The following is a 24,243-nucleotide window of genomic DNA, read 5'->3' on the forward strand; positions in this document are numbered from 1 at the left end:
AATAGGATTTTAGCTCGTCTAAATTGTACCCTAAATGTTGCCTTTTAACAGCAGAGATAGGGTCCAGGCTCCACAACAGTAAACTGTAGTGGTAAGGAAGATGGGCAGGCATTATGTTGGATTCTCAAGCAATCAAAAGCATCAGTATTTTTGTGTACAAGGACAGGCATTTTTACTTCTGCCTGCAATTGGAGAATGTCAACCATAGCCAGGTCTACCACCATTTACACAGCAAAGAGCAAACATTTAAGCATCTTATATTTGTTAAAGTCTTCAAAGGTTCATCAAAACGTGGCACACTAAACAAGTCATTTTGAAGACAGGCTAAAGCTTCGTGTACTTTCATTGATTTAAGGCCTCAAAACATCCATCTATTCTCCTCCGCTTTTCCTTATCAGGGTGTCTATCCCAGCTACCATAAGGCGAGAGGCAGGTAAATCCTGGACAGGTCACAAGTACCTGGGCTGGCCTCAATACAGTTATCTTCTGGGTTTCATTGTGCATATATTGTACCCACTTCCCACAGCAGGGCAAACAACAGAGAAGAGGACAAAAATGTTTCGACAGCAAGAGTGCTTTGTTCCATTTTTATTTGTTTTAGTACAACAGTTCAAGTCAACTAGTCACTGTATCTATTGAGATGCCAAAGTGTGTATTGCTCTTCTGCATTCCATGTGTAGAACCCTGTTCAGTAATGTTCAAGCTGACATCCATCTCCATATCTGGCATGTTAATTCACAGCTATACAGCAAGAAGTCATGTGCTTTGAGGACAACCCCGTGTTTTTACAAAAGCAAAGAATCAGCAGCAGCACGAAACATGATTTGCAAGCAAGCAAGCAGAATCTGGGTAGCAAAGCTGCACAAAACACTTGTATGTATAACAGCCGATGCCAAAAATCAAACCTTGTGCTACTTTGAGTTTTTTTTATTTATTTAATTTTTCTTTTTTTAAATACACAGTAAGTGCCGAGAACAGGTGTGGTTCACAGGGACATTTCAAAACGCACTATGAAATCTGTAGGAATAAAGACCTATGCATAGAAACATGCTTCCTCAAAGAGGGTATGTTACACACTGCTAATTTTCAAAAAGGGCAGAAGCTGCACTGACAAGCTACATAATCAGATGAATTAGACAAGAGGGGGAGGGCAGGATGATCCACATGTAAAACCAGCGCAAATACACTTAGCAGAAGAATTGATATCTTCACAAAGTGAAACTTGTATTTACTTCAAAAAGGTGGGCAGTGAACACAACAAAAATACTGACTGAACAAAAAATAAATCAATCTTTGGATACGTAAAAAACCCTATACAATCCCCCGTTTGTAACCTTCAGTCTTCCGAAGTGCCTTCTTCTGAGTTGGGGTCTTTGGTCTCCTTGTTCTTTCGCACCTCTTCCAACTTCTTGTCCTGTTAAACAGTACAAGATTAACATCTTAATAGTACTACATCATGTCCATACAGTCAAAAGAAATTACTGACCTTCTCTTTGAATTTCTCATTCATCGCTGCCATAATTGCTGTGCGGTTCTCTTTGTTAGCCTCCATCTTCTGGTTGAGCTTCTCCTCTGCCATCTTGCTGAAGTTGTTGTTCTCCTCCATGGCTTTCTGTTGCACTTCTTTTTCATGCTCACGCTTCTCAGCCAAGTGCTTCAGAACCTCAGCTTCATGGTTCTGGGAAAGGATGGTTAAAAATACATAAGATGCTTGAAATAGCCCACCAGATTTTAATTATTCCAACCCATGCAAAATATGTCATCTTTTTACCTTGCGTCTCTCCTCTGCAGCGTCCAGCTTCCTCTGAATCTCCTCCAGTGAGACATCCTTCTTCTTGGGAGGAGACAGTGGAAAGTCACCCTTGGCATCAGGGGTAGGAGTAGCCAGGATGACCTCAAAAGCCTGACCGGAAGCCCGCTTGTCGAGCTCCTTAACCTGGATATCTGAACACATCCAAGGAAAAAAAATAATAATAAAATTTAAAAACATGTTTAAATACTTCAAGGCACAGTGAAAAAAATAATAATAATTAAGAAATAATATAGTGCATTAAGGTGTAAGACGTAGTTCACCTTCAGCGGATGCCATCTTCAGAGACTGCTTCAGGTAAATTTAACTAAAGGAGGGAAACATCAGAGAGAGTCATGTTAGCAGATTATTTTAAAATTACTGACGTCTAGTGGATGATTTACACCATTATCACAGAAATCATCCAAGATTAAAACCGGTCTCACTGGCGACGCCCTGTGGCAACACGCAAAACTGCAAGCAACCACCGCCCATCAATCCACACACACACACACACATAAAGAAAAAAAAGGGAAAAAAATGGTACTGGCATTCAGGGCGGTCATGTTGTACACGCACCATTGTTTATCTCCAGATATGAGGAAGCAGTGACATTCTGCTTAAGCCACCAGCAATCGAGCCACTTCAGGAATGAGGAGAGCTTTTCAATAGCCTGCCCATCAGTGAGGGCTGTTAATGACACAAGTCACAGTTAGCTGAAACAAAAGGCTGTGATCGAGCTGGGTAACGGCAGGCAGTGGGGGAGTGCAGACAGGGCCTGGACTCGGCCTTTGCTAGAAGGCAAATATGCACCAAGAAAAATGCGAATAGTGAGTGATGAGCATATCTGGGAGGAAATGATCATCAGGCAGCACCTGTTCCTTGCACCATGTGTTGGAGCAGCGGGAGGGGAACACAGACACACATCTACACACGTACCACAACAGCCGACTGAACAGGCATCTTGTCTAATAAAATTGTAGGGGGGGGAATTTAAAAAGTAATTCCTCTTAAATGTGAGAAACATCTGTCATTCCATTTAGTCAAGTGGTAATGATGAGTGAATGATGAACCATGACCAAATTCAGCTGGGCTTAGTCAATGAAAAGACCCCTCCCCTAATAATTCAAAAAGGCTATCAGCTAGCTGAGTGTGGGTTAGAAGGCAGCATGAAAAAAGAAAAACACCTACTTCTAATCTAATCTGAGTGAGGTTTAATTTAAAAAGCCCACACCTTGGTATCCATTGTGACACCCACTGTTGCCATTTTATAGAACTTCTCACTGAATGAGTACAAATGTGCCATTCTGCCAATGACATTACCTTAATTCATGTAAATTTATTGTTTCTGTGAGGCTTCTGGTGTCATTAGCTCAAAGCTTTAACAAGCACCCTCAAACAAAGGCGCTTTTGGCAGCACAGTGACGAGCAGCTGCAAACAAAGAGGAGCCAAAGGCAGGTCACTGCCACGAAAAAAAAAAGAAATAAAGAATAAAGATTTTCTCACAGGCGGCATAAATCGGTGAATAAGGAATTTGTAAATGTCTCTGCAGCCCACAAGTTTCACGAACATAAAAAAATAAGTCTTCAAAGTCCACCCTCATCGCTGTCGGTGCCAACTGTGCCAGTGTCGCCTACCATACAATAGGCTAACAGCCCGCCAAGCAGCAGACAAAAAGAGCAACAACAATAGGGGTTTCTGTCTCATTTTGTCCCTGAAATGTTACAAAAATGAATGCAAATGCCCACGAGGGCGAAAACATCCACAAAAAACCCGCTTGTCACGTTAGTTTCTCACGTGCTGCGCTAACATAAGCGACAAACAACGAAAAACGTTGAAAGAAAATTGAACATACTGTCGAAAAATTACCGACTCCACTCAAGGATTAACCTCCTTTTGCCCTCATTTCCTCATAACGTTTAAAATTCAGACATATTCCTACTTACAGACGACAAAAATAAATCCTGTGGACTTTCTCGGTTATAGAGATGCTGTCAGTCACACCCACCGTCAACAACCTCCGGATGCTGTGCTCTGCTCTCACAGAATTTACCGCGAGCCCTCTGCGCGAGCTTACCAAGCGCGCACATAAATGGACCAAAGCAAGTGCCGTCACGCCGTTTGCTGGCCACTCATTGGCTTACCCCACTCTCCTGGGTGCTTCTGGCGATTGTAGTTTTTTATGGCTGATAGTAGACATTGCGTTACAGTTATGTTATCGCTAAATATCTGGCTATTTAATGCACATTTTTGCTTCATTAAACAAACCGTGTGAAGCAACAGTCCATAGCAGTGTACTCGAAACATATATAATACCAATATTTACAGGATCATACCCCTAATAGTGATTTTCACCGTGGCTCCACCCATTTATTTAAATACAATAGCCTGCTGAATGTAAATTAAAAGCCCGTTTCTCTCTCGCTGTTAAAATAAAATAATTTTTTAAAAAAAGTTTGCTTTTCACTTAACAGAGTAATTCATGTTTAAAATGGTTTTTTGTATTTGTTTTCAGTTTGTTTGTTCGTTTTTTTTTTGTGGGGGGGGGGTAAATTGATTTTGGAAGCTAGTTGTGGTTCAACATACATTTGTGGGAAGTGCTAGTGTTTTTGTTTGGAAAACAAAACAAAAACATAAAATCAGGTATTCATTCAACCAAATATACACATTTTGATACATGTAATGTTTCTGGAAAACCTATATGGAGAAACACAGTTTGTACCGGCCCTGAAACATATATAGTTGAGATTTAGTTGTCTTTCTTCTTCTAGTCATTATTTGCTAACCCATTCAATACCCTGTGAATTTCAGTGTAATCTGAAATGCACTTCCTGAGAAATGTAACTACGCATCATGTCTATGCAGCCAGCAATAATTAATTGACTCACTGTGTACCACCATTCCCCCCCTACCAGTTTCCAGGTACTTATTCTGCAACCATTTTTCAAATTGATCAGAAGAGAACAGATCAACTTAAATAGAGACCGCCAACTAGTGTTTTGGCAGCATAACTGCACAACCACACAGACACACTATGCATATGTACAAATACTGGCAACAGCAATGGCCACTTGCACATGCTACATCATAGGCTCTACATTTATCCACTACACAGGTCTATATTAAACGTAATTATGACTGCCCATACATATAAAAACAGTACATTTGAAAACAATTTTTTTTAAAAACTAAATAAAAAGTCACCACTCCACTTGACTACCGTTTGTTAACTTTTAAATCACAATTTGAACTGTGAGAATAAACACCACCCTTGCCCCCTTCATTCATCAAATACCTGCAAACTAAAGACTTTATGTTAGCGCTCCATCTAACACTATCCACAGGTTACTAACACATGGTAGTAAATGTATGCTGGTATAAGCCTAGAAAAATACAGAACTCCATAACATAGACCTTGTCACAGATACCTGACATTTTTTTCATTCTTCTACTTTTTTATTGAATTTTTTTTATTTAATATGACTAATTGTTGGACCAGTTGTTATGATTCATCAGAACTTGATGGGTTGTCCCCCGCTCTCTCTTTTCTTCACTGTCTTTTGCACATTCTCAAGCTTAGGCGTGGGCTTGTCTCTGGTCTGATCCTAAGGGCGGAGCTTCTTAGTGTGGCTCAGCCCTTCCTCCTTGTTGACTGCACTGAATCATCAGGCTACTAGTATATGGAGAACAGGTGGTGCTACAGTTCTCTGCCAGACTGGTGTTGTTGCTGTACATCTGAAAGCCCTGTTTGGAATTTGCTGGCACAATAATCTACTTACTTGCAGTATGGTTACAACCCAAGCTGTTTTGTTTTTCCTCTTGTTCAGTTATCACATCAACCTGTTCTATTTTCTTAATGAACGGTCAATTAATTCTCATTCTCTCCTCTGGCAGACCTCCATTAAAATTCACTTAACTTTTAAATCTGCTTGTTGTGTCTGCTTTGTGGGTCCAGCCTCACACATCACACACAATGACAGAACACTCTGGTCATAATTTGGACACCACTGGGTCAGCTGCAGTACAAGAAGCCCTGTCTAAGAAGGAAGAGCTTTTGAGTCAGGATGATCTGGTTCTACCTGAAAGAGTGCCACACAGAGTTAACATCAGAGGAGCATACAGAAGAAAGATAAGACATTAAGACCATCGACTATCCAAATCATAATACCTGCCTTTAAAGTATACACAGCACCACCATCTTTTCCAAAGGTCTCAAATCCATATCATCTGGTCCACATCTGAGAGTGATGAATGGAAAACTGCTTTTAACACTCTGGTTGGTTATTTTGCTCCAGCAGTTTGCCAAGCTCTGGCTAATATAATGTTCAGATATCTTCAATTTCTTTTTCTTTTTTTTGTCTATTTGTATAATATATTAATCTTCTCAAATCACTTTCTCAACACCAGGAACATTCAAAAGATCCTCCTGAGACTCCTTGAAAAGGGATTTTATGTGAAAGCTCCATGGTTCCTTCATTAGCTTATTACATCTTGGAGAGTGGTCCAGTAAAGATGGAAAGCTGTTGTGGAATGACCAATCCCACCAGCAGCAATGGAATCCAGCATTTCTTTGGGTTTGCAAACTTTACTAAAGGTTGAATAGAAATGGAAAGTGGAAGGAATACGTTGAGAACCTCCTTAATCCCACTGGCACGTCTTCTGTAGGGGAAGCAGAGTCTGGGGATGAGGGGTCAACTTGTCAACTCGTCCGGGATGAGGTCACTGAGGCAGTTAAACAACTCCTTGGTGGCAAGGACCCTTGGTTGGAAGAGGTTTGCCCTGAGTTCCTGAAGGCTCTGGATGTTGTAGGGCTGTCTTGGTTGACATGCCTCTGCATTGTTATTTATTTTCCACTTCTCTCTAATTTTTATTATTTTTCTTTCTGAGGTGGAGTTGAGAGATTGGCTTGTCTCTGGTCCCCTCCTTAGGGCACAGCTACTCAGTGTGGGTTAACCATTCTTCAGCTGCTGGCAATTGAATCAACAGGGTACAGGTATAAGGACAGATGCTGCTATACTTCTTGGCCACACCATTCTCACCTTTCACCTGAGAGCCTTATTGGAAGAAGAATCAACTAACTTGCAATCTGGTTTTGTTCTTCCTCATCGATACCTGGACCTCCGAACATCTGCGACCCACACTTAGCCTGTCTGCCCACTCACCTCCTGCAACCCGAGGATACCCACTTGCTGACTCAGTACTTATTCAATACTCTGCCTCTCTGCAAGTAAGATTCAATCTGATTCAATTAACTTACCAACCAATATTCACTTCCTGGACAATAAATTCATTTTCGTTCTCTCTGGCAGAGTTTCTGTGACCCATTCAGCACTGAAGTTGTTCTAATTCCCCCATCCGCTCTCTTATCTAATCACTTTTCTACCATAAAATTAACTTAACTTAAGAACTGAAGAATCTTTTCAGACCAGTGTGTCAGAATTCAGTCTTTCTTTTCTGCTGATACATACTAGTGGGGTCAGCAAACACAGCCATTAAAAAGACTGTTTTAGCTGCTTGCTTATTTACAAGGGGTCGCCGTACTGAGTAGTTCTACATGATTAAACCCTCATGCTTCTGTATTGTTGCCCCTAAACTGGGTTAAAATGGTCAATCACTTTTAATGCAATTAAATACCAAGATGTTGTTTTCCAGCAGTTAAAATGCCTCATGTGCTGCATATTTCCATCTAATTTATTTATTAGATCCAATCTAGTGATAAACAGTATCTTTGAAGTCCTACCTCGAAATCTTTTTCTCTCATGTGGCACTGTTTTGTTTTGTTTTTTCTCAATAAAACCACTGTGAGGCATTATGTAAATTCCAGGAGCTACTGCTGAATTCGGCTTCTATCGACCATTCTCAGACTATTTGATTTTAAGCTATTTTTAGCTCTGTGTTATTCTGATGACAGCAGGAGCAGATCAGTGTTTTTTCAGTCACAGTGATGCTTTGCTGAAAATATTTGTAACCACGGGGCCTACAGTTTAATCTATTTTTATTGCTGTCACGTGTATTCCATTTCATCTTCTGATTTGGGGCAGTGATTTAGGTTGGTTTTGAAGCTGCTTTCAGTGAAATGTATCAGCAAGAATTCAGCCTATATCCACATGAAATACTCTTTGCTCCACCGGGCTGCTGACCAGTGCCTAGTTATACTAATTGGATGGATAAAGGCAGATCCAGTGTCACTAACAAATTAGTAGAATCACTAGCAGGCAGGATGGCTTCACTGAAGTAAAACAGAATTACTCATGAGTCCTCAGAAGTGGCTCAATTCACAGTAGGTTAGGGAAAATAATTAAACAGAAGGCACATAAGACAAATGACTATCAAATTAAACGGGAAGAAACTTAACACTAACAAAACTGAAGATTTGACAAGCCAAGAAGGGATACTGGGAAGGCTTGAAATAAACTAAAACATTAAGATTCAAATATAACTTTAAACATCAGCAGAAACAAGAATGCAAATTAAGATGAACTAAAGAGGACAAAGAAATGGATGCAACCACAAACATAAAGAAACACGCTAAAAGCTATAAACTAAGAATGCAAACTATCAAAACTTGGATTCTAGTCAACAACAGAGAATGCTAAATAATAAAGCAGATTTCAGAGTTCAAAAACCACAAAATCCAGAGTCCAAAACCACAGACCATGACAACAATTAGAGGAAAGGTGCCTTTGAGTACTATATCAGTCTGCCCCAGGGCAGCTGTGGCTACAACTGTAGCTTGCCTCCACCAGTGTGTGAATGTGTGTGTGAATGGGTGGATGACTGGACTGTAAAATGCTTTGGGGTCCCTAGGGGGACTAGTAAAAGCGCTATACAAATACAGGCCATTTACCATTTACCATATATCCACTGTTGGGGCATGATCTGTGCAAATGACAGCTGATGAAGCTGTGTGGGTGACTTTTAGAACTTCTTTAGAACTTTCCTGAAAAAACAAACAAATAAAGACACACACATGCATGCACATTATTATCATCGCATAGATCTATCTTTGTCTTGATGCATGCTCAATCATCCGAGTAAGTAAAGGTTGATTCTGTTCATCTGGACGTAGCATTTTCAGTGGGAGAAACATTTCGCCAGTCATCCAAGTGACTTCTTCAGTCATTGTGCAAATGTACTGTTTATAAGATTGGGGAAGCCTGCAGTCAGCTAACACTGAAGAAGTCACTTGGATGAGTGACAAAATCTTTCTCCCACTGAAAATGTTACGTCCAGATGAACAGAATCAACCTTTTGGGATTTAGGATCTTATGCTGTGCAGAGTTTGCCTCTTTCTGATTACTCTTTTTTTATGTTTATCAAACTTCAGTGTTTCAGAATGTTAATATTAGACAAATATAACACAAGTAAAGCCTAAATTAAGTTTGGTTTCCCTTCATATATGAAGAAAACCTTTCACAAGTGGTCATGGAATGCTCATTTTTCCCAAGGGACTGGTAGTTGTAAGTTGTTGTCAGGTGGTTATTAGTCAGTCTGTGTGACAAAGGTCTTGTTTAAGTTAACTGTCTGCTGGCTTTAGTGTGAAAGTATTATCAGTCTCCTCATCATTTGAAAACTTAAGCTATGCCAACTGGCTTTTTTTCTCCAGCTCCACAGTTACTAGGCTTGTATTGGGGTGCAGAACAGTATTATAAATTAAATCTGATCAAATCAAATATTTCATTTTGCGTGATACAAGAGAAAAGGGCCCAGGTTGTGCTTCTTCTACTGTTTCTTAAACAATGTCAGAGGTAGCAGTGAGAAATAGTCATGACAGTAATGTAAGCTGACACACAAACAGTTTGGTTTTGCACAGTCTGAAGGCAGACTGAGCACCAAACTGATATCCGAAAAGCAGACCTTTTCCACCACATGAGACAAAACCTCAAAGTGGAATGTTAGCTAGCATGTTAGATTCAAAAATCACAGCCAAAAATGAAGCAATGACCCTGCATGCTTTATATCAAACTATATTTTGAATCTGACTTAGCTGTTGGCTATTTTGCTCTCATGATAGATGACAGTCAGTCTGTCGTAGTTTTCAGCTATCAATAGGATCAATAGGATCAATAGGAGCCTTTAGTGTCCTCTGTATTCAATCCCAGTCAGCTGAGTGTGGCTGCGGAGGAGCAGATGGCGTTCACAGCCTGCCAGCATCAGTCTCCCTCTCTAACTGGATCTCTGGTGCTTCGCAGGACAAAGACGGGTGAGTGAGACACAGACACACATTGAGATGGGGAGGGCAAGGGGAGGCACAGAAGGGCTGTCTGTCAGCACTGTCCAGAGGCAGCACCAGCCAAAATCTGCAGATGTGTGTGTGTGTGTGTGTGTGTGTGGTAGAGGATTTGGTCTCATTTGGGGAGGCGAGACTTTGTTTGTGTGTGTGTTTGTGATTATCTTTTCATACATTCAGCCTTGTGGCTAAGACTGGGGCCTGAAAAAAAAATCTGTTTTTGTAATCAGGTCATTGCTTTGAATTAGGAGACTTGATTACTCATTTGTAATTTTCTGATGAGTTTTCATTAAAACAGAAAAAAACTATATTAATATAGAAGTACATAAAAGATTCAATATACTGGTATATGCTTACAAGAAGAGAAACTGTCCACAGGGTTTGACTACATGGACTTTTCAAAGCCGATGAAACAGAAGACAAGCGGTTGCATGATGGGGGGGTTGCATTATCTCCTACTGGGCAGCCACTGTGTCACCAGCAGCTGATCCACAGGAAGCATTCCTCTTTAGTTGTAGGAGTAGTGGAACCTTCTTTTCAAAAGCAGTCAGCCATGCTGGTGTGTGTTGTGGCTGGAGCAGGAAGCCTGACCCATTTTTTAAGTCCAGACAAACACAGTGTGCTGCACCACCAGCCTGCCTCCTCCTCTCTTTCCCTCCCGTCACAGAAACGATGAGATCCAATCATTAGCTGATCTGAAAATGGTAATGCTTTAATTGTCGACAGGAAGCCTGGCAGGTATAATGTGCTTCTGGGGCATGGTAAGGCAAGTGCAGCTGCAGTTCGATGTATCCCAGTGATGTTTAACTGTTGGCGGGTAGCTGTTTAGGACTAAAGTGCAGCTGATGATTCAAATCTCAGAGTAATCAAATGCTGCTTTACAGAGAGCCCAAAAGCCCTTTTTGTAAATACTGCATGCAAGACGATACAGTCTGCCTGTCGTTACCATGGCTTTAAATCTATAGGACGTGTTTAACTGTAGCGATAACTTTTATGTAACTGTGAGTTACATAACAACCATCTCAGCTGTTTCCCTCTCTGGGAGTCTGCAGGCTATCTAGTAGTGGTTTCAGCATGCATGCCCCCACCCCCATTCTTGCTCTGCAAATGTGTGCACAAGGCTGTGTGTATGTCAGAGTGATGGCCGCTCACGTGCAGATTGTACCGTAGAAATGTGTTGTGTTTTAAATTCAGAACAAGGGAGGGGATTTGATCATTGTCTACAAGTGAACCGTTTAAAAAAAACAATAATTAAAAATAAAATATTGATAAGCATTTGTGGCCTGTTGGGTAATGTTAAACTGTTGATATATTTTATTCTTTGCCTTAATGTTTGTCTTAAATATGACAGAATAATGACAAATAGAAAGAAAACCACTGTGAATGTAATAGGAAACACAGATCACTGTGTATATGAAATCTATCTGTGATATTCACGTGGTTTTCAATTAGGCTCGGCATATCAGGGCCGTATTCTTTCCCTAAAACTAATCCCATTAATCGGTTATTGGTCATTTCCAGAATATCTAGACTCCATATTTCTCTTCATTAAGCACGATCATGTCTGGAAAAATGGAAAAGTGACGTGATACAGACAAATAGCTATGTAGACAAATATGACCATTCACTAGCTTAAAAGTATTGTCTAACAGGCGAGCAATGAGAAGGGCCATACCCTGAGGCATTAGGGCAATAATAAAGCCTTCCAGCATGTGGCCCAAAAGAGAAAGAAATGTGGCCCGTTATTATTATATATATAAATAAGTTATTATTTAGAACACACAGGATTACCCGTGAGCAATATTATGGTCTTAAAAGCAACGTCATTTTTTCAGGATGTTGTGTCTATTTGCTAAGATGTGTTCCTACACAGAGCCCATGTAAAACCTAAACCACAGGTGTCAAACTCTGGCCCGCGGGCCAAATTTGGCCCGCAGCCTAATTACATTTGGCCCGCGAAGCCATACCAAATTACTATTAGAGCTGGCCTACTGGTATTATACAGTTAATATATATATTGTTTAGTATTAAACTTTGCTTGTTCCATATTCAGCTTTTCAGCAAAACTTGTTTGAGTCCATAAGAAAAGATTCATTCTTATATCTGGAGGAAGATTTTTTTTTTCAATAAATATTAATGTTAGCCCGCGACTTTGTTCCAGTTTTGAATTTTGGCCCACTGTGTATTTGACTTTGACACCCCTGACCTAAACTCTTTATACACTGATCAGGCATAGCACTCTGATAACCTGCCCAATGTTTTGTTGGTCCCCATTTTATACTAAAACAGCCCTGACCTGTCGAGACATGGACTCCACTAGACCCCTGAAGGTGTGCTGTGGTATCTGCGCCAAGATGTTTGCAAGATGTTTGTTTTTAAGTCCTGTAAGTTGTGAGATGGGATCTCTGTGGATTGGGCTTTTTTGTCCTGCATATCCCACAGATGCTTAGTTGGCTTGTGATTTGGGGTACCCCGACACCAAGTCAGCATCTCAAAGTCATTGTTGTACTCCTCATCCATTCCTGAACTGTTTCTGCTTTGTGGCGGGGCACATTATTGTGCTAAAGATGCCACATCCATCATGGAATACTTTTTCTGTGAAAGAGTGTACAAGGTCTCCAACAGTGCTTGGGTAGATGGTACGTGTCAAAGAAGCATCCACATGGAGGGCAGGACCCAAGGTTTCCCAGAAAAACATTGCCCAAAAACATCACATTGCTTCACTGGTTTCCCTTCTTCCCATAGTGCATCCTGGTGCCAGGTCCAGTTCTAATGTTAGCATGGGCACCCTGACTAATCTGCAGCTATCCAGCTCCATACACAGCAGACTGAGATGCTATGTGTATTCTGGCACCTTTTTATCAGCATGACGGGGTTTTTTTTTAGCAGTTTGACCTACAGTAGCTTGCCTGTTAGATCAGACCACACAAATTGCCTTTGGACCTTACTTGGACCACTTTTAATGAATGGTGACCACTGCAGAACAGGAACACCCACAAGTACTGCAGTTTTGCAGATGTTGTGACCCAGTTGTCCTGCCATCACAATTTAGCCCTTGTCAGACTCGGTCAAATCTTTTAATACATCAACCTCGAGGACAAAATCTACACTTGCTCCTTAATATATCCCACCCGCTAACAGGTGCCGTGATGAAGTTCAATTCAATTCAATTCAATTCAATTCAATTCAATTCAATTCAATTCAATTCAATTCAATTCAATTCAATTCAATTTTATTTATATAGCGCCAAATCACAACAAATGTCGCCTCAAGGCACTTCATAGATACAGAGAAAAGCCCAACAATCATATGACCCCCTATGAGCAAGCACTTTGGCGACAGTGGGAAGGAAAAACTCCCTTTTAACAGGAAGAAACCTCCGGCAGAACCAGGCTCAGGGAGGGGCGGCCATCTGCTGCCACCGGTTGGGGTGAGAGAAGGAAGACAGGATAAAAGACATGCTGTGGAAGACAGACAGAGATTAATAACAGGTATGATTCAATACAGAGAGGTCTATTAACACATAGTGAGTGAGAAAGGTGACTGGAAAGGAAAAACTCAATGCATCATGGGTATCCCCCGGCAGCCTACATCTATTGCAGCATAACTAAGGGAGGATTCAGGGTCACCTGGTCCAGCCCTAACTATATGCTTTAGCAAAAAGGAAAGTTTTAAGCCTAATCTTAAAAGTAGAGATAGTGTCTGTCTCCCGAATCCAAACTGGAAGCTGGTTCCACAGAAGAGGGGCCTGAAAACTGAAGGCTCTCCCTCCCATTCTACTTTTAAATACTCTAGGAACAACAAGTAGGCCTGCAGAGCGGGAGCGAAGTGCTCTAATAGGGTAATATGGTACTACAAGGTCATTAAGATAAGATGGGGCCTGATTATTTAAGACCTTGTATGTGAGGAGCAGGATTTTGAATTCAATTCTGGATTTAACAGGAAGCCAATGAAGGGAAGCCAAAACAGGAGAAATATGCTCTCTCTTTCTAGTCCCTGTCAGGACTCTTGCTGCAGCATTTTGGATTAACTGAAGGCTTTTCAGTGAGTTTTTTGGACATCCTGATAATAATGAATTGCAGTAGTCTAGCCTGGAAGTAATAAATGCATGAACTAGTTTTTCAGCGTCACTCTGAGACAGGATATTTCTAATTTTAGAGATGTTGCGCAAATGGAAGAACGCAGTCTTACATATTTGTTTAATATGTGCGTTGAAGGACATATCCTGGTCAAAAATGACTCCAAGGTTCCTCACAGTGTTACTGGAGGCCAAGGTAATGCCATCCAGAGTAAGAATCTGGTTAGATACCATATTTCTAAGCTTTTCAGCGCCGAGTACAATGACCTCAGTTTTATCTGAGTTAAGAAGCAGAAAGTTAGTGGCCATCCAAGTCTTTATGTCTTTAAGACATTCCTGCAGTTTAACTAATTGGTGTGTGTTATCTGGCTTCATGGACAGATAGAGCTGGGTGTCATCTGCATAGCAGTGAAAATGTATGCTATGTCTTCTAATGATGCTGCCTAGGGGAAGCATGTATAATGTAAACAGAATTGGTCCTAGCACCGAACCCTGTGGAACTCCATAATTAACCTCAGTGTGTGAAGAGGACTCTCCATTTACATGCACAAATTGGAGTCTATTAGATAGATATGATACAAACCACTGCAGTGCAATACCTGTAATACCTACAGCATGTTCTAATCGCTCTAATAGGATATTATGGTCAACAGTATCGAATGCTGCACTAAGGTCAAGAAGGACAAGCACAGAGATGAGTCCACTGTCAGAGGCCATAAGAAGATCATTTGTAACCTTCACTAAAGCTGTTTCTGTGCTGTGGTGAGCTCTGAAACCTGACTGAAACTCTTCAAATAAACCATTCCTCTGCAGATGATCTGTTAGCTGTTTGACAACTACTCTTTCAAGGATTTTTGATATGAAAGGAAGGTTGGAGATTGGCCTATAATTAGTTAAGACTGCTGGGTCTAGAGATGGCTTTTTGAGTAAAGGTTTAACTGCAGCCACCTTGAAGGCCTGTGGTACATAGCCGATTATTAGAGATAGGTTGATCATATATAAGATCGAAGAATTAATCAATGGCAGGACTTCTTTGAGCAGTTTTGTAGGAATGGGGTCTAAAAGACACGTTGATGGTTTGGAGGAAGTAATTATTGAAGTTAACTCAGAAAGATCGATTGGAGAAAAAGAGTCTAACTTAACATCAATGGTACTAAGAGTAGCTGTAGATAATATTACATCTGTGGGATGATTATTGGTAATTTTTTCTCTAATGATAAAAATTTTATTTGTGAAGAAGTTCATGAAGTCATCACTAGTTAACGTTAAAGGGATGGTTGGCTCAAAAGAGCTCTGACTTTTTGACAGCCTGGCTACAGTGCTGAAGAGGAACCTGGGGTTGTTCTTATTTTCTTCAATCAGTGATGAGTAGTAAGCTGTTCTGGCTTTGCGGAGGGCTTTCTTATAAAGCAACAAACTATTTCTCCAGGCTAAATGATGATCCTCTAAATTTGTGACACACCATTTCCTCTCCAGATTACGAGTCATCTGCTTTAGGGTACGTGTTTGAGAATTATACCACGGGGTCAGGTACTTCTGATTAGAGACCTTAGTTTTCACTGGAGCTACAGTATCCAGAGTCGTACGTAGTGAGGAGGTGAAATTATTAACAAGATAATCGACCTCTGTTGGGGTAGCGTTCAGATAGCTGCTCTGCTCTGTGTTGGTACAGGGCATTGACGATGATAACAGTGGCTGGATTATATTCTTAAACTTAGTTACAGCGCTTTCAGAAAGACATCTACTTTGATAAAGTCCACTCTCCACTGCTGCGTAATCAATTATTGTAAATGTAAATGTTATCAAGAAATGATCAGACAGGAGAGGGTTTTCAGGAAACACTGTTAAATGTTCAGTTTCTATGCCATAAGTTAAAACAAGATCTAGAGTGTGATTAAGAGTGTTATTTACATCACCTGTCAGTGGTCAGAATGTTATGCCTGGTCGGTGTATGTTATAACTGCACTTTGTTGCCACTGGTTGAATTGCCAACAGCATCACAAGTAAGAATAGCCCACAGACTGGTTGTTTATGGCGCTGCCCCCTGGTGCATTTTGCCATAACTGACCATATTTAGCTAATCTATAAGATAACATGGACTGATTCTTATATAGCGCTTTTCTACTCTCCCGGAATATTCAAAGTGCTGTATACAACATGCCTCATTCACTTCTGTCACACTGAACAACTTGGGGTTAGTATCTTGCCCAAGGATACTTGGCATGCAGACTGGGGAAGCCAAGGATCGAACCACTAACCTTCCAGTCAGTAGCTGATCTGCTCTACCACCTGAGCCACAGCCACCCACCCACAATAATAATATAATATAATATAATATAATATAATATAATATAATATAATATAATATAATATAATATAATATAATATAATATAATATACAGTGGGGCAAAAAAGTATTTAGTCAGCCACCGATTGTGCAAGTTCCCCCACTTAAAATGATGACAGAGGTCAGTAATTTGCACCAGAGGTACACTTCAACTGTGAGAGACAGAATGTGAAAAAAAAATCCATGAATTCACATGGTAGGATTTGTAAAGAATTTATTCGTAAATCAGGGTGGAAAATAAGTATTTGGTCAATAACAAAAATACAACTCAATACTTTGTAACATAACCTTTGTTGGCAATAACAGAGGTCAAACGTTTACTATAGGTCTTTACCAGGTTTGCACACACAGTAGCTGGTATTTTGGCCCATTCCTCCATGCAGATCTTCTCAAGAGCAGTGATGTTTTGGGGCTGTCGCCGAGCAACACGGACTTTCAACTCCCGCCACAGATTTTCTATGGGGTTGAGGTCTGGAGACTGGCTAGGCCACTCCAGGACTTTCAAATGCTTCTTACGGAGCCACTCCTTTGTTGCCCGGGCGGTGTGTTTTGGATCATTGTCATGTTGGAAGACCCAGCCTCGTTTCATCTTCAAAGTTCTCACTGATGGAAGGAGGTTTTGGCTCAAAATCTCACGATACTTGGCCCCATTCATTCTGTCCTTAACACGGATCAGTCGTCCTGTCCCCTTGGCAGAAAAACAGCCCCATAGCATGATGTTTCCACCCCCATGCTTCACAGTAGGTATGGTGTTCTTGGGATGCAACTCAGTATTCTTCTTCCTCCAAACACGACGAGTTGAGTTTATACCAAAAAGTTCTACTTTGGTTTCATCTGACCACATGACATTCTCCCAATCCTCTGCTGTATCATCCATGTGCTCTCTGGCAAACTTCAGACGGGCCTGGACATGCACTGGCTTCAGCAGCGGAACACGTCTGGCACTGCGGGATTTGATTCCCTGCCGTTGTAGTGTGTTACTGATGGTGACCTTTGTTACTTTGGTCCCAGCTCTCTGCAGGTCATTCACCAGGTCCCCCCGTGTGGTTCTGGGATCTTTGCTCACCGTTCTCATGATCATTTTGACCCCACGGGATGAGATCTTGCGTGGAGCCCCAGATCGAGGGAGATTATCAGTGGTCTTGTATGTCTTCCATTTTCTGATGATTGCTCCCACAGTTGATTTTTTCACACCAAGCTGCTTGCCTATTGTAGATTCACTCTTCCCAGTCTGGTGCAGGTCTACAATTCTTTTCCTGGTGTCCTTCGAAAGCTCTTTGGTCTTGGCCATGGCGGAGTTTGGAGTCTGACTGGTTGAGGCTGTGGACAGGTGTCTTTTATACAGATGATGAGGTCAAACAGGTGCCATTCATACAGGTAACGAGTGGGGGACAGAAAAGCTTCTTACAGAAGACATTACAGGTCTGTGAGAGCCAGGGATTTTCCTTGTTTGAGGTGACCAAATACTTATTTTCCACCCTGATTTACGAATAAATTCTTTACAAATCCTACCATGTGAATTCATGGATTTTTTTTTCACATTCTGTCTCTCACAGTTGAAGTGTACCTCTGGTGCAAATTACTGACCTCTGTCATCATTTTAAGTGGGGGAACTTGCACAATCGGTGGCTGACTAAATACTTTTTTGCCCCACTGTATTACTAGCAAGCTTGGTTATGCTCAATGAATGGAAAGCAATAGGATGTCAAAAAAATGTTTTTATGAGCTTGGTCCTTGTTGGGTGTTACAAACATGGCACAAGATGCAGATGGAAACATGGCTATAGGAAGGTCTCTAAACAGGCATGTGATTATGTTTTTTAAAATACTGGTAACCTTCTGAATCCATGCCTCAGATATATCCGTTCTATTATTTAACTCCCCATTATTCCTCCTAATATCACACCCCAACGCCACCTGCACTGTGGCCTTGTCCTCCCACTATCTTGTTGCCTCAGTGTGTACAAAACAGTCCCTAATGAAGGCTAACAGATGGGACTCACATCCACTCAAATAACAGGCAGGGGGAGAGATGTGAAAGTGATCACCTTTTTTGTTCCACTAGTCTGAACAGCACAGTAGTTTGTGTCTTTGTTCAGGAGTATGTCACTTGTTATGCGGTAAGCATCTAACAGAAGCAAAACACAGAGCTGGGATTGATATTACCTTTAACTCGCTGTTAATAATGCATGCCAGCGACACACAGCATAATGGAATTGAATTGGTTTTGCCGCATCAGCAAGTTTTGAAAGCAGACATTCATGTCTCAGTGTAATAATTTGACTGTAACACAACTACATACTGTTATCATGGATATGTAATCAAAAGCAATTTAGTTTTTCAATTATTTTTTCTGTTTATTCACATAAATTGTTGCCAGTAATACAACACCAGGTAAATGTAAAAGTGGGGGAACCTTAAAATCATTGGGAAAATTATTCTAGTCAATATAAATATGTGTGCGAACTCCAGTAGATTGTTTTTTGTGACGACAGACTGTAACATCCCAAATTCTGGCTTTCAGGTTTTCAGGGTTATGGCTCTTTGTGCAAAGCTTCTAACCTACAGCCATACTATCATGGTGAGGTTCGACCTTCAACCTTCCCAGTCCATTAATCACACAGTTCATAGGCTGAGGATGTTGCTGGCTCGAGATAAACTGATCGGTCACAATCATTTTACATTTTTTGGAACATAGTTTTAGTGTTTTGGGTTTTTTTCTTTCTTTTTTAAGTTGGATGTCTTGGATATTTTTGAATCCCAAAAACTGCTATTATTGGCTGTGGTCAAAATAATATTTTTAAAGCTTTTTGAAGAATGCATCATCTGCCTGGTAGCTGAAAACTTTACACATTGTAGCTTGGGCTGTTATCATGTTATATGAGGCTTTAAATGTTTTGTAGGACATGAGCTTTTCTCCCATCACTGGAAGTCAGGCCCTTGAAAATGGAAAGCTATCAAGTCTAAACAGAATCTTAAATATAGAAAAATACTTTAGTTTTCTGCTATATATTCAAGGCTTAGATAAATATTTTATTTTGGTGTTGCCCTCATGTTCCTGTTGCCCTCCCTGACACAGCCTATAGTGAAATAAGAGCCCTGGCCACATGGGAGAGCTTGTTTTCAGCACTGTAAAAACAGCCTAAGCTCTCTTAAGGCCATGGTTATGGGGTAATGGGGAAGAGAGGGGGGTAAGGAAGATAAAAAGAAAGATGAGAAACATGGGGAGTTACCACTGACTACAAAGTGATGCAGGGTGGGGACATAGATGGGAATAGTTGGTGCTGAATCAGGGCTTGTTACCTCCGCTGGGACTGTGATGTCAGCCCCAGGACAGAGAGCGAATGAGAGGCAAACAAAGGAATAAGGAGGATGGAGGGAGGTGAAGTGGTAAGGGAGATCTTAGGGGGATTGACAAAGAAGACTTGCAGAGAGGAGATGGCTGCTGAAAGCTGCAGGCAAACACTGGATGTCAATGGAGATGCATTGCAGAACTACAATCTAATTTCAGTTCCCGTAATAACATTACTTTTACAAGTAAAATAATAGTTATTGATTTATCACACTTGAGGAGGTGGGGCTTGCACATTTATTTATTTATTTATTTAACCATTGACCAGATTTGGTGCCTCAGCATTGGATACTGTCAGATTAGTCTGGGGTTTCATAGTTTGCTGCTGAGTAACAGTTATAATCCCAGTCTGGGCGATTATCCTGACAATGTCATACCAACATCCACTCATACAGATGTCTGCATGTGAAGCTCAGCCCAGTTTAATTCAGAGTTTCATTACACACACTCTGTTTCAGTGGCCCTTAACTCTCAGCTCTTAGATATGACACTGAACTTTCACCTCATTGTGAACTGAACTAAGGCCCACACAGCTGTCTGTAAACAATGTAAGTAACTCAGCTCAGTTCAGTTTTATTTATATGGTGACAAATCACAACAACAGTTGCCTCAAGGTGCTTGGACTGTGGATTATGGGTGAAAGCTGAAATAGCCACAGAGAACCTACACAGACGCAGAGCATGACATGCGTGCGAACTCCACACAAGTTTTACATAAATATATGACTGTGAAGGTTCTCAGTCATCCAGGTCAATTGTAATTTATGTCATATAAATATATGACATAAATTACAATTACAAAAATTACATGCAACTGCAATCCCAGCATTCAGTCCTAACTCAGGTCGTCTTCAGTTCAGTAGTTTGTCTTGTCTGTTGTTTTGTCCAAGTGATGTTCAGTTCAAGACAGATCGATATAAGCGCTGTAGAAGAAACTGCTCAGGATCCTGACATTTATGAGTGATGAATCATGGCTGTTTTTGTTGTTCTCATGTGTAGAAATTCCTTCTAATATTCTATTAGCAAGTCCATAATGCACTGTTAAATCAGTGTATGGCTGCCAAAAGAGTTCAGTTACTAACAATAGCAATTCAGTGTAGTTCTCTTTGAAAATGGATTTGACTGAGCACCTCATCGACAAAAAGAATGAGTAGTATTTGTAGCTTCTTTGAGAAGGCACTGCAATTCAATTACAGCTTTTTCGAGGTTGAGAAACAAACTTGTGTGCTTGTAGATTATAGTTTATATATGTTTTGTGCACACTGATCACCTCCGTACAATTTCATAATGTTGTAAACCTGCTCAACATTTGACAATAAAACCCTTTCTGATTCTAATATTGATTCTGATTCTCTAGAAGTCTGTGAAAGGCAGTCTGCAGACTACGGAAGATTTGAGTCCAGTGTGTGGAGGAAAAATGAGAGATGGAAGAAGGACAAGGGTTATCCTCCTCGAATCTGTCGTTGAACATGACCAATTATTATGGGACTTTATCTGAAAGACGGCAGAGGGGGTCAAGATGTGGGGATTATGACTGTCTGTCCTTTTTATCTGACTATATCTTTAGAAAGAAAATTCTGGAAAGAAGGAGGAGGGAGATTGGGCCTTTTGTTGTTTTTTTTTAAAAAAGGTCAAACATGCTAGACTGTAGAGATAGCAGGGCATAATGTTGCTGTAAAGTGACTTTGTCGCCGTGAGAACGGGGTCAGGCTAATGCTTGTTTCATCTTATTGGGAGAGAGTGATGCCAAGCTGAGCTGTCTGACAGAGAGCTTATGGAGGGCGAGGAGTTGTGCTGCCCTGCGTGTGTGTGTGAACGATGCCAGGCTTACTCTGCCAGTCTCCGCCCCACCACTGTTTGGGTGATGTCATGTTTGTGTGTGCGAGCATGTGTGTGTTTGCAGCCTTGTGATCTGTCCCTGGACAAAGAATGAAGTCACTTGCAAGCTCAAACACACTTTAAGGAAGACTGGATGCAAATGGCAAAAACAGTCATTAATAGCAGCATCTATGCACTGAGGACGGGGGATTAAAATGGATGTTTTGGTTGCACTTACTTAACTCAACTGATGCAGGGATCAGCAGCATGTTCATAGATTACACACTGCGTAATCTATCAGTTTGCCTAATGGTTTCCAACTAAATATGTTTAGTAGATTATTTTGCCTGTTTTATTTTACCCTCTTGCTGAAGCCCTCTACCAAAAAAGGTACAGCAATATTTGATTTTTCTGCTCTTACATTCTCTTTGTATCCACTGATCTGTGACATTCCTCAAGGACGTATTCTAGGACGTCCTTAATCTTCTCCTTACATGCGTCTATAAGTGCACAAAAACATTAATGTTTGATCATGAGCACTGAACTGATAATAAGTGCATTTAACTGCATTTAACTGATTGGATTACCAAAGTAACTGTGGATAGATGCTGTTCCATCATTTACATTGAGCATCGCATTGGTTAGCTAATGACAGCCCAAACCACCCTGAGGGTTCAGCTGACTGGCAAACTATATATTCATATATGGTGAGCTCTTTAAGATAGGCTAGCCAGTCCAGAGTTGCTGTACACCTGTCAGCCACATGGCAACCCACTGCTACAACCCCAGCTCCTCCTATCATTCCTGTTAAGTTGATTTGTTGTTATTGTTGCCTGCTCTGTTGTGCACTGGAGTCTACACATGGGAGGATAGTGAGGGATACTCTCCTGACCTCATGCTGTCCACATATCAACTTCAAATTCAAATTTTATTTGTCACACACACAACCATACACAGTATGACATGAGGTGAAATGCTTGTAGCTGTGCAATGCAATGCCCGACCATTAAATGACAGTGGTTTTACAGTATTTACAATTTACAGGTTATACAAAATTTACAGATTTAACTTATAAATTTACAGTAAAAAAATGTGCAAATAGCAGAAAGAGATTATAAATTATAGGAATTGTGCATGAAGAAAAAACAGAGTGCGTGTGGTGATGTGATGTGTGTGGGAGAGTCCAGTCCTACACCTGGTTCAGGGCCCGAATAGCCTGGGGGAAGAAGCTCCTCCTCATTCTCTCCGTTTTGGCCTTGAGGGAGCGGAAGCGCTTCCCAGACCTCAACAGTGAGAAGAGTCCATTGTTGGGATGGGAGAGGTCCATCATAATCTTCCTAGCTTTGGTCTTGCACCGCTTGGTGTAGATGGACAGCAGGTCAGGGAGCTCTGATTGAATGATGCGTTCGGCCGAGTGCACCACTCTTTGCAGATCTCGCCTGTCCTGCTTGGTGCTGTTCCCAAACCAGGTGCAGATGTTTCCCGTCAGGATGCTCTCGATGGTGCAGGAGTAAAAGTTCTTGAGCACCTTCAGTGGCAGATGAAAGTCTCTAAGTCTTCTGAGGAAGAAGAAACGCTGACGGGCTTTCTTAATCAGGGTGTTGATGTGACAGGACCATGACAGGTCCTGAGTGATGTGGACACCCAGGTATCGGAAACTGTCCACTCTCTCCACTGGCGTGCCACTGATGATGAGGGGCTTGTAATTCCTCGCCTGCTTTGTAGTGAAGTCCATGATCAGCTCCTTAGTCTTGCTGATGTTTAGGAGGAGGTTATTCTCCTGGCACCAGTTCTCCAGGTTCCTAATCTCCTCCAGGTAGGCCGTCTCGATGTTGTCGGAGATCGGGCCTACAACAACAGTGTCGTCAGCAAACTTGACAATGGAGGTGGTGTCTGATGTGGCTACACAGTCATAAGTGTACAGTGAGTACAGCAGGGGGCTTAAAACACAGCCCTGAGGTGCTCCAGTGCTGAGTGAGATGGAGGGGGAGACTTGTTTTCCCACCCTCACTGATTGGGGTCTGTCTGTGAGGAAGTTGAGGATCCACTGACACAGTGATGAGCTGAGTCCTAGATCCGTCAACTTGGTGAAAAGCTTAGAGGGAATTATTGTGTTGAATGCTGAACTGTAGTCCACGAACAGCATCCTAACATAATTCCCTCTGCCAGTGTCCAGGTGACTCAGGGATGTGTGGAGCAGGTGAGATATGGCATCGTCTGTGGAACGATTAGTCCGGTAAGCAAACTGAAGTGAGTCAATGGTAGCAGGAAGTGAAGAAATGATGTGATCTCTCATCAGTCTTTCAAAATACTTCATTACAATTGAAGTCAGTGCTACGTGTTCAGCTCATCAGCCAGTGAAGCGTCGGCATTCATCATTGAAGAAGCTGGTCGTTTATAGTCCGTTATTGTCCGCAGTCCTTTCCACAGGCTCCTGGAGTCGCACTGTCGTAGCTGTGACTCTAGCTTTTCCCCGTAGCTCCGCTTTGACTTTCTGACCGCGCTGCGCATGTTGTAAGACGCAGTCTTGTATAGGTCCATATTACCGGAGACGAGCCCTTCATTGTAGGCAGCGGTGCGTGATCTCATATGTGTGGTATGAGGTACATATGTATGGTAGGGCAGGAAGG

At 41.4% G+C, this 24,243-nt stretch overlaps 1 protein-coding gene and 1 long non-coding RNA gene across 4 annotated transcripts; both read right to left on the reverse strand.

Annotated features, from left to right (window-relative positions):
* Window positions 1-573: 573 nt before the first annotated feature.
* Window positions 574-3,902, reverse strand: LOC146493623 (stathmin-like). 3 transcript variants are annotated; one of them, XM_085148988.1, is made up of 6 exons: window positions 3,737-3,859; window positions 2,369-2,479; window positions 2,074-2,117; window positions 1,772-1,944; window positions 1,487-1,678; window positions 574-1,414 (listed from the first exon to the last, which is right to left on the reverse strand). In XM_085148988.1, exons 3-6 carry the CDS (start codon window positions 2,087-2,089, stop codon window positions 1,337-1,339), a joined length of 459 nt encoding a protein of 152 aa, XP_085005114.1. In that variant the 5' UTR covers window positions 2,090-2,117; window positions 2,369-2,479; window positions 3,737-3,859; the 3' UTR covers window positions 574-1,336. The 3 variants fall into 3 exon arrangements, with proteins under 3 accessions (XP_085005114.1, XP_085005113.1, XP_085005112.1); XM_085148987.1 differs by lacking the exon at window positions 2,369-2,479 and having other exon boundaries at window positions 3,799-3,902; XM_085148986.1 differs by lacking the exon at window positions 2,369-2,479 and having other exon boundaries at window positions 3,737-3,889.
* A 1,009-nt stretch (window positions 3,903-4,911) lies between these two features.
* On the reverse strand, window positions 4,912-13,183 carry LOC146493624 (uncharacterized). The gene is made up of 3 exons (XR_014871989.1): window positions 12,227-13,183; window positions 8,656-11,907; window positions 4,912-8,490 (listed from the first exon to the last, which is right to left on the reverse strand). It is a non-coding gene; the product is annotated as an uncharacterized LOC146493624 (long non-coding RNA).
* Between the last annotated feature and the right edge of the window lie 11,060 nt (window positions 13,184-24,243).

Source organism: Neolamprologus multifasciatus, chromosome 22 (assembly GCF_963576455.1).
Source record: "Neolamprologus multifasciatus chromosome 22, fNeoMul1.2, whole genome shotgun sequence".
NCBI lineage: Eukaryota > Metazoa > Chordata > Actinopteri > Cichliformes > Cichlidae > Neolamprologus > Neolamprologus multifasciatus.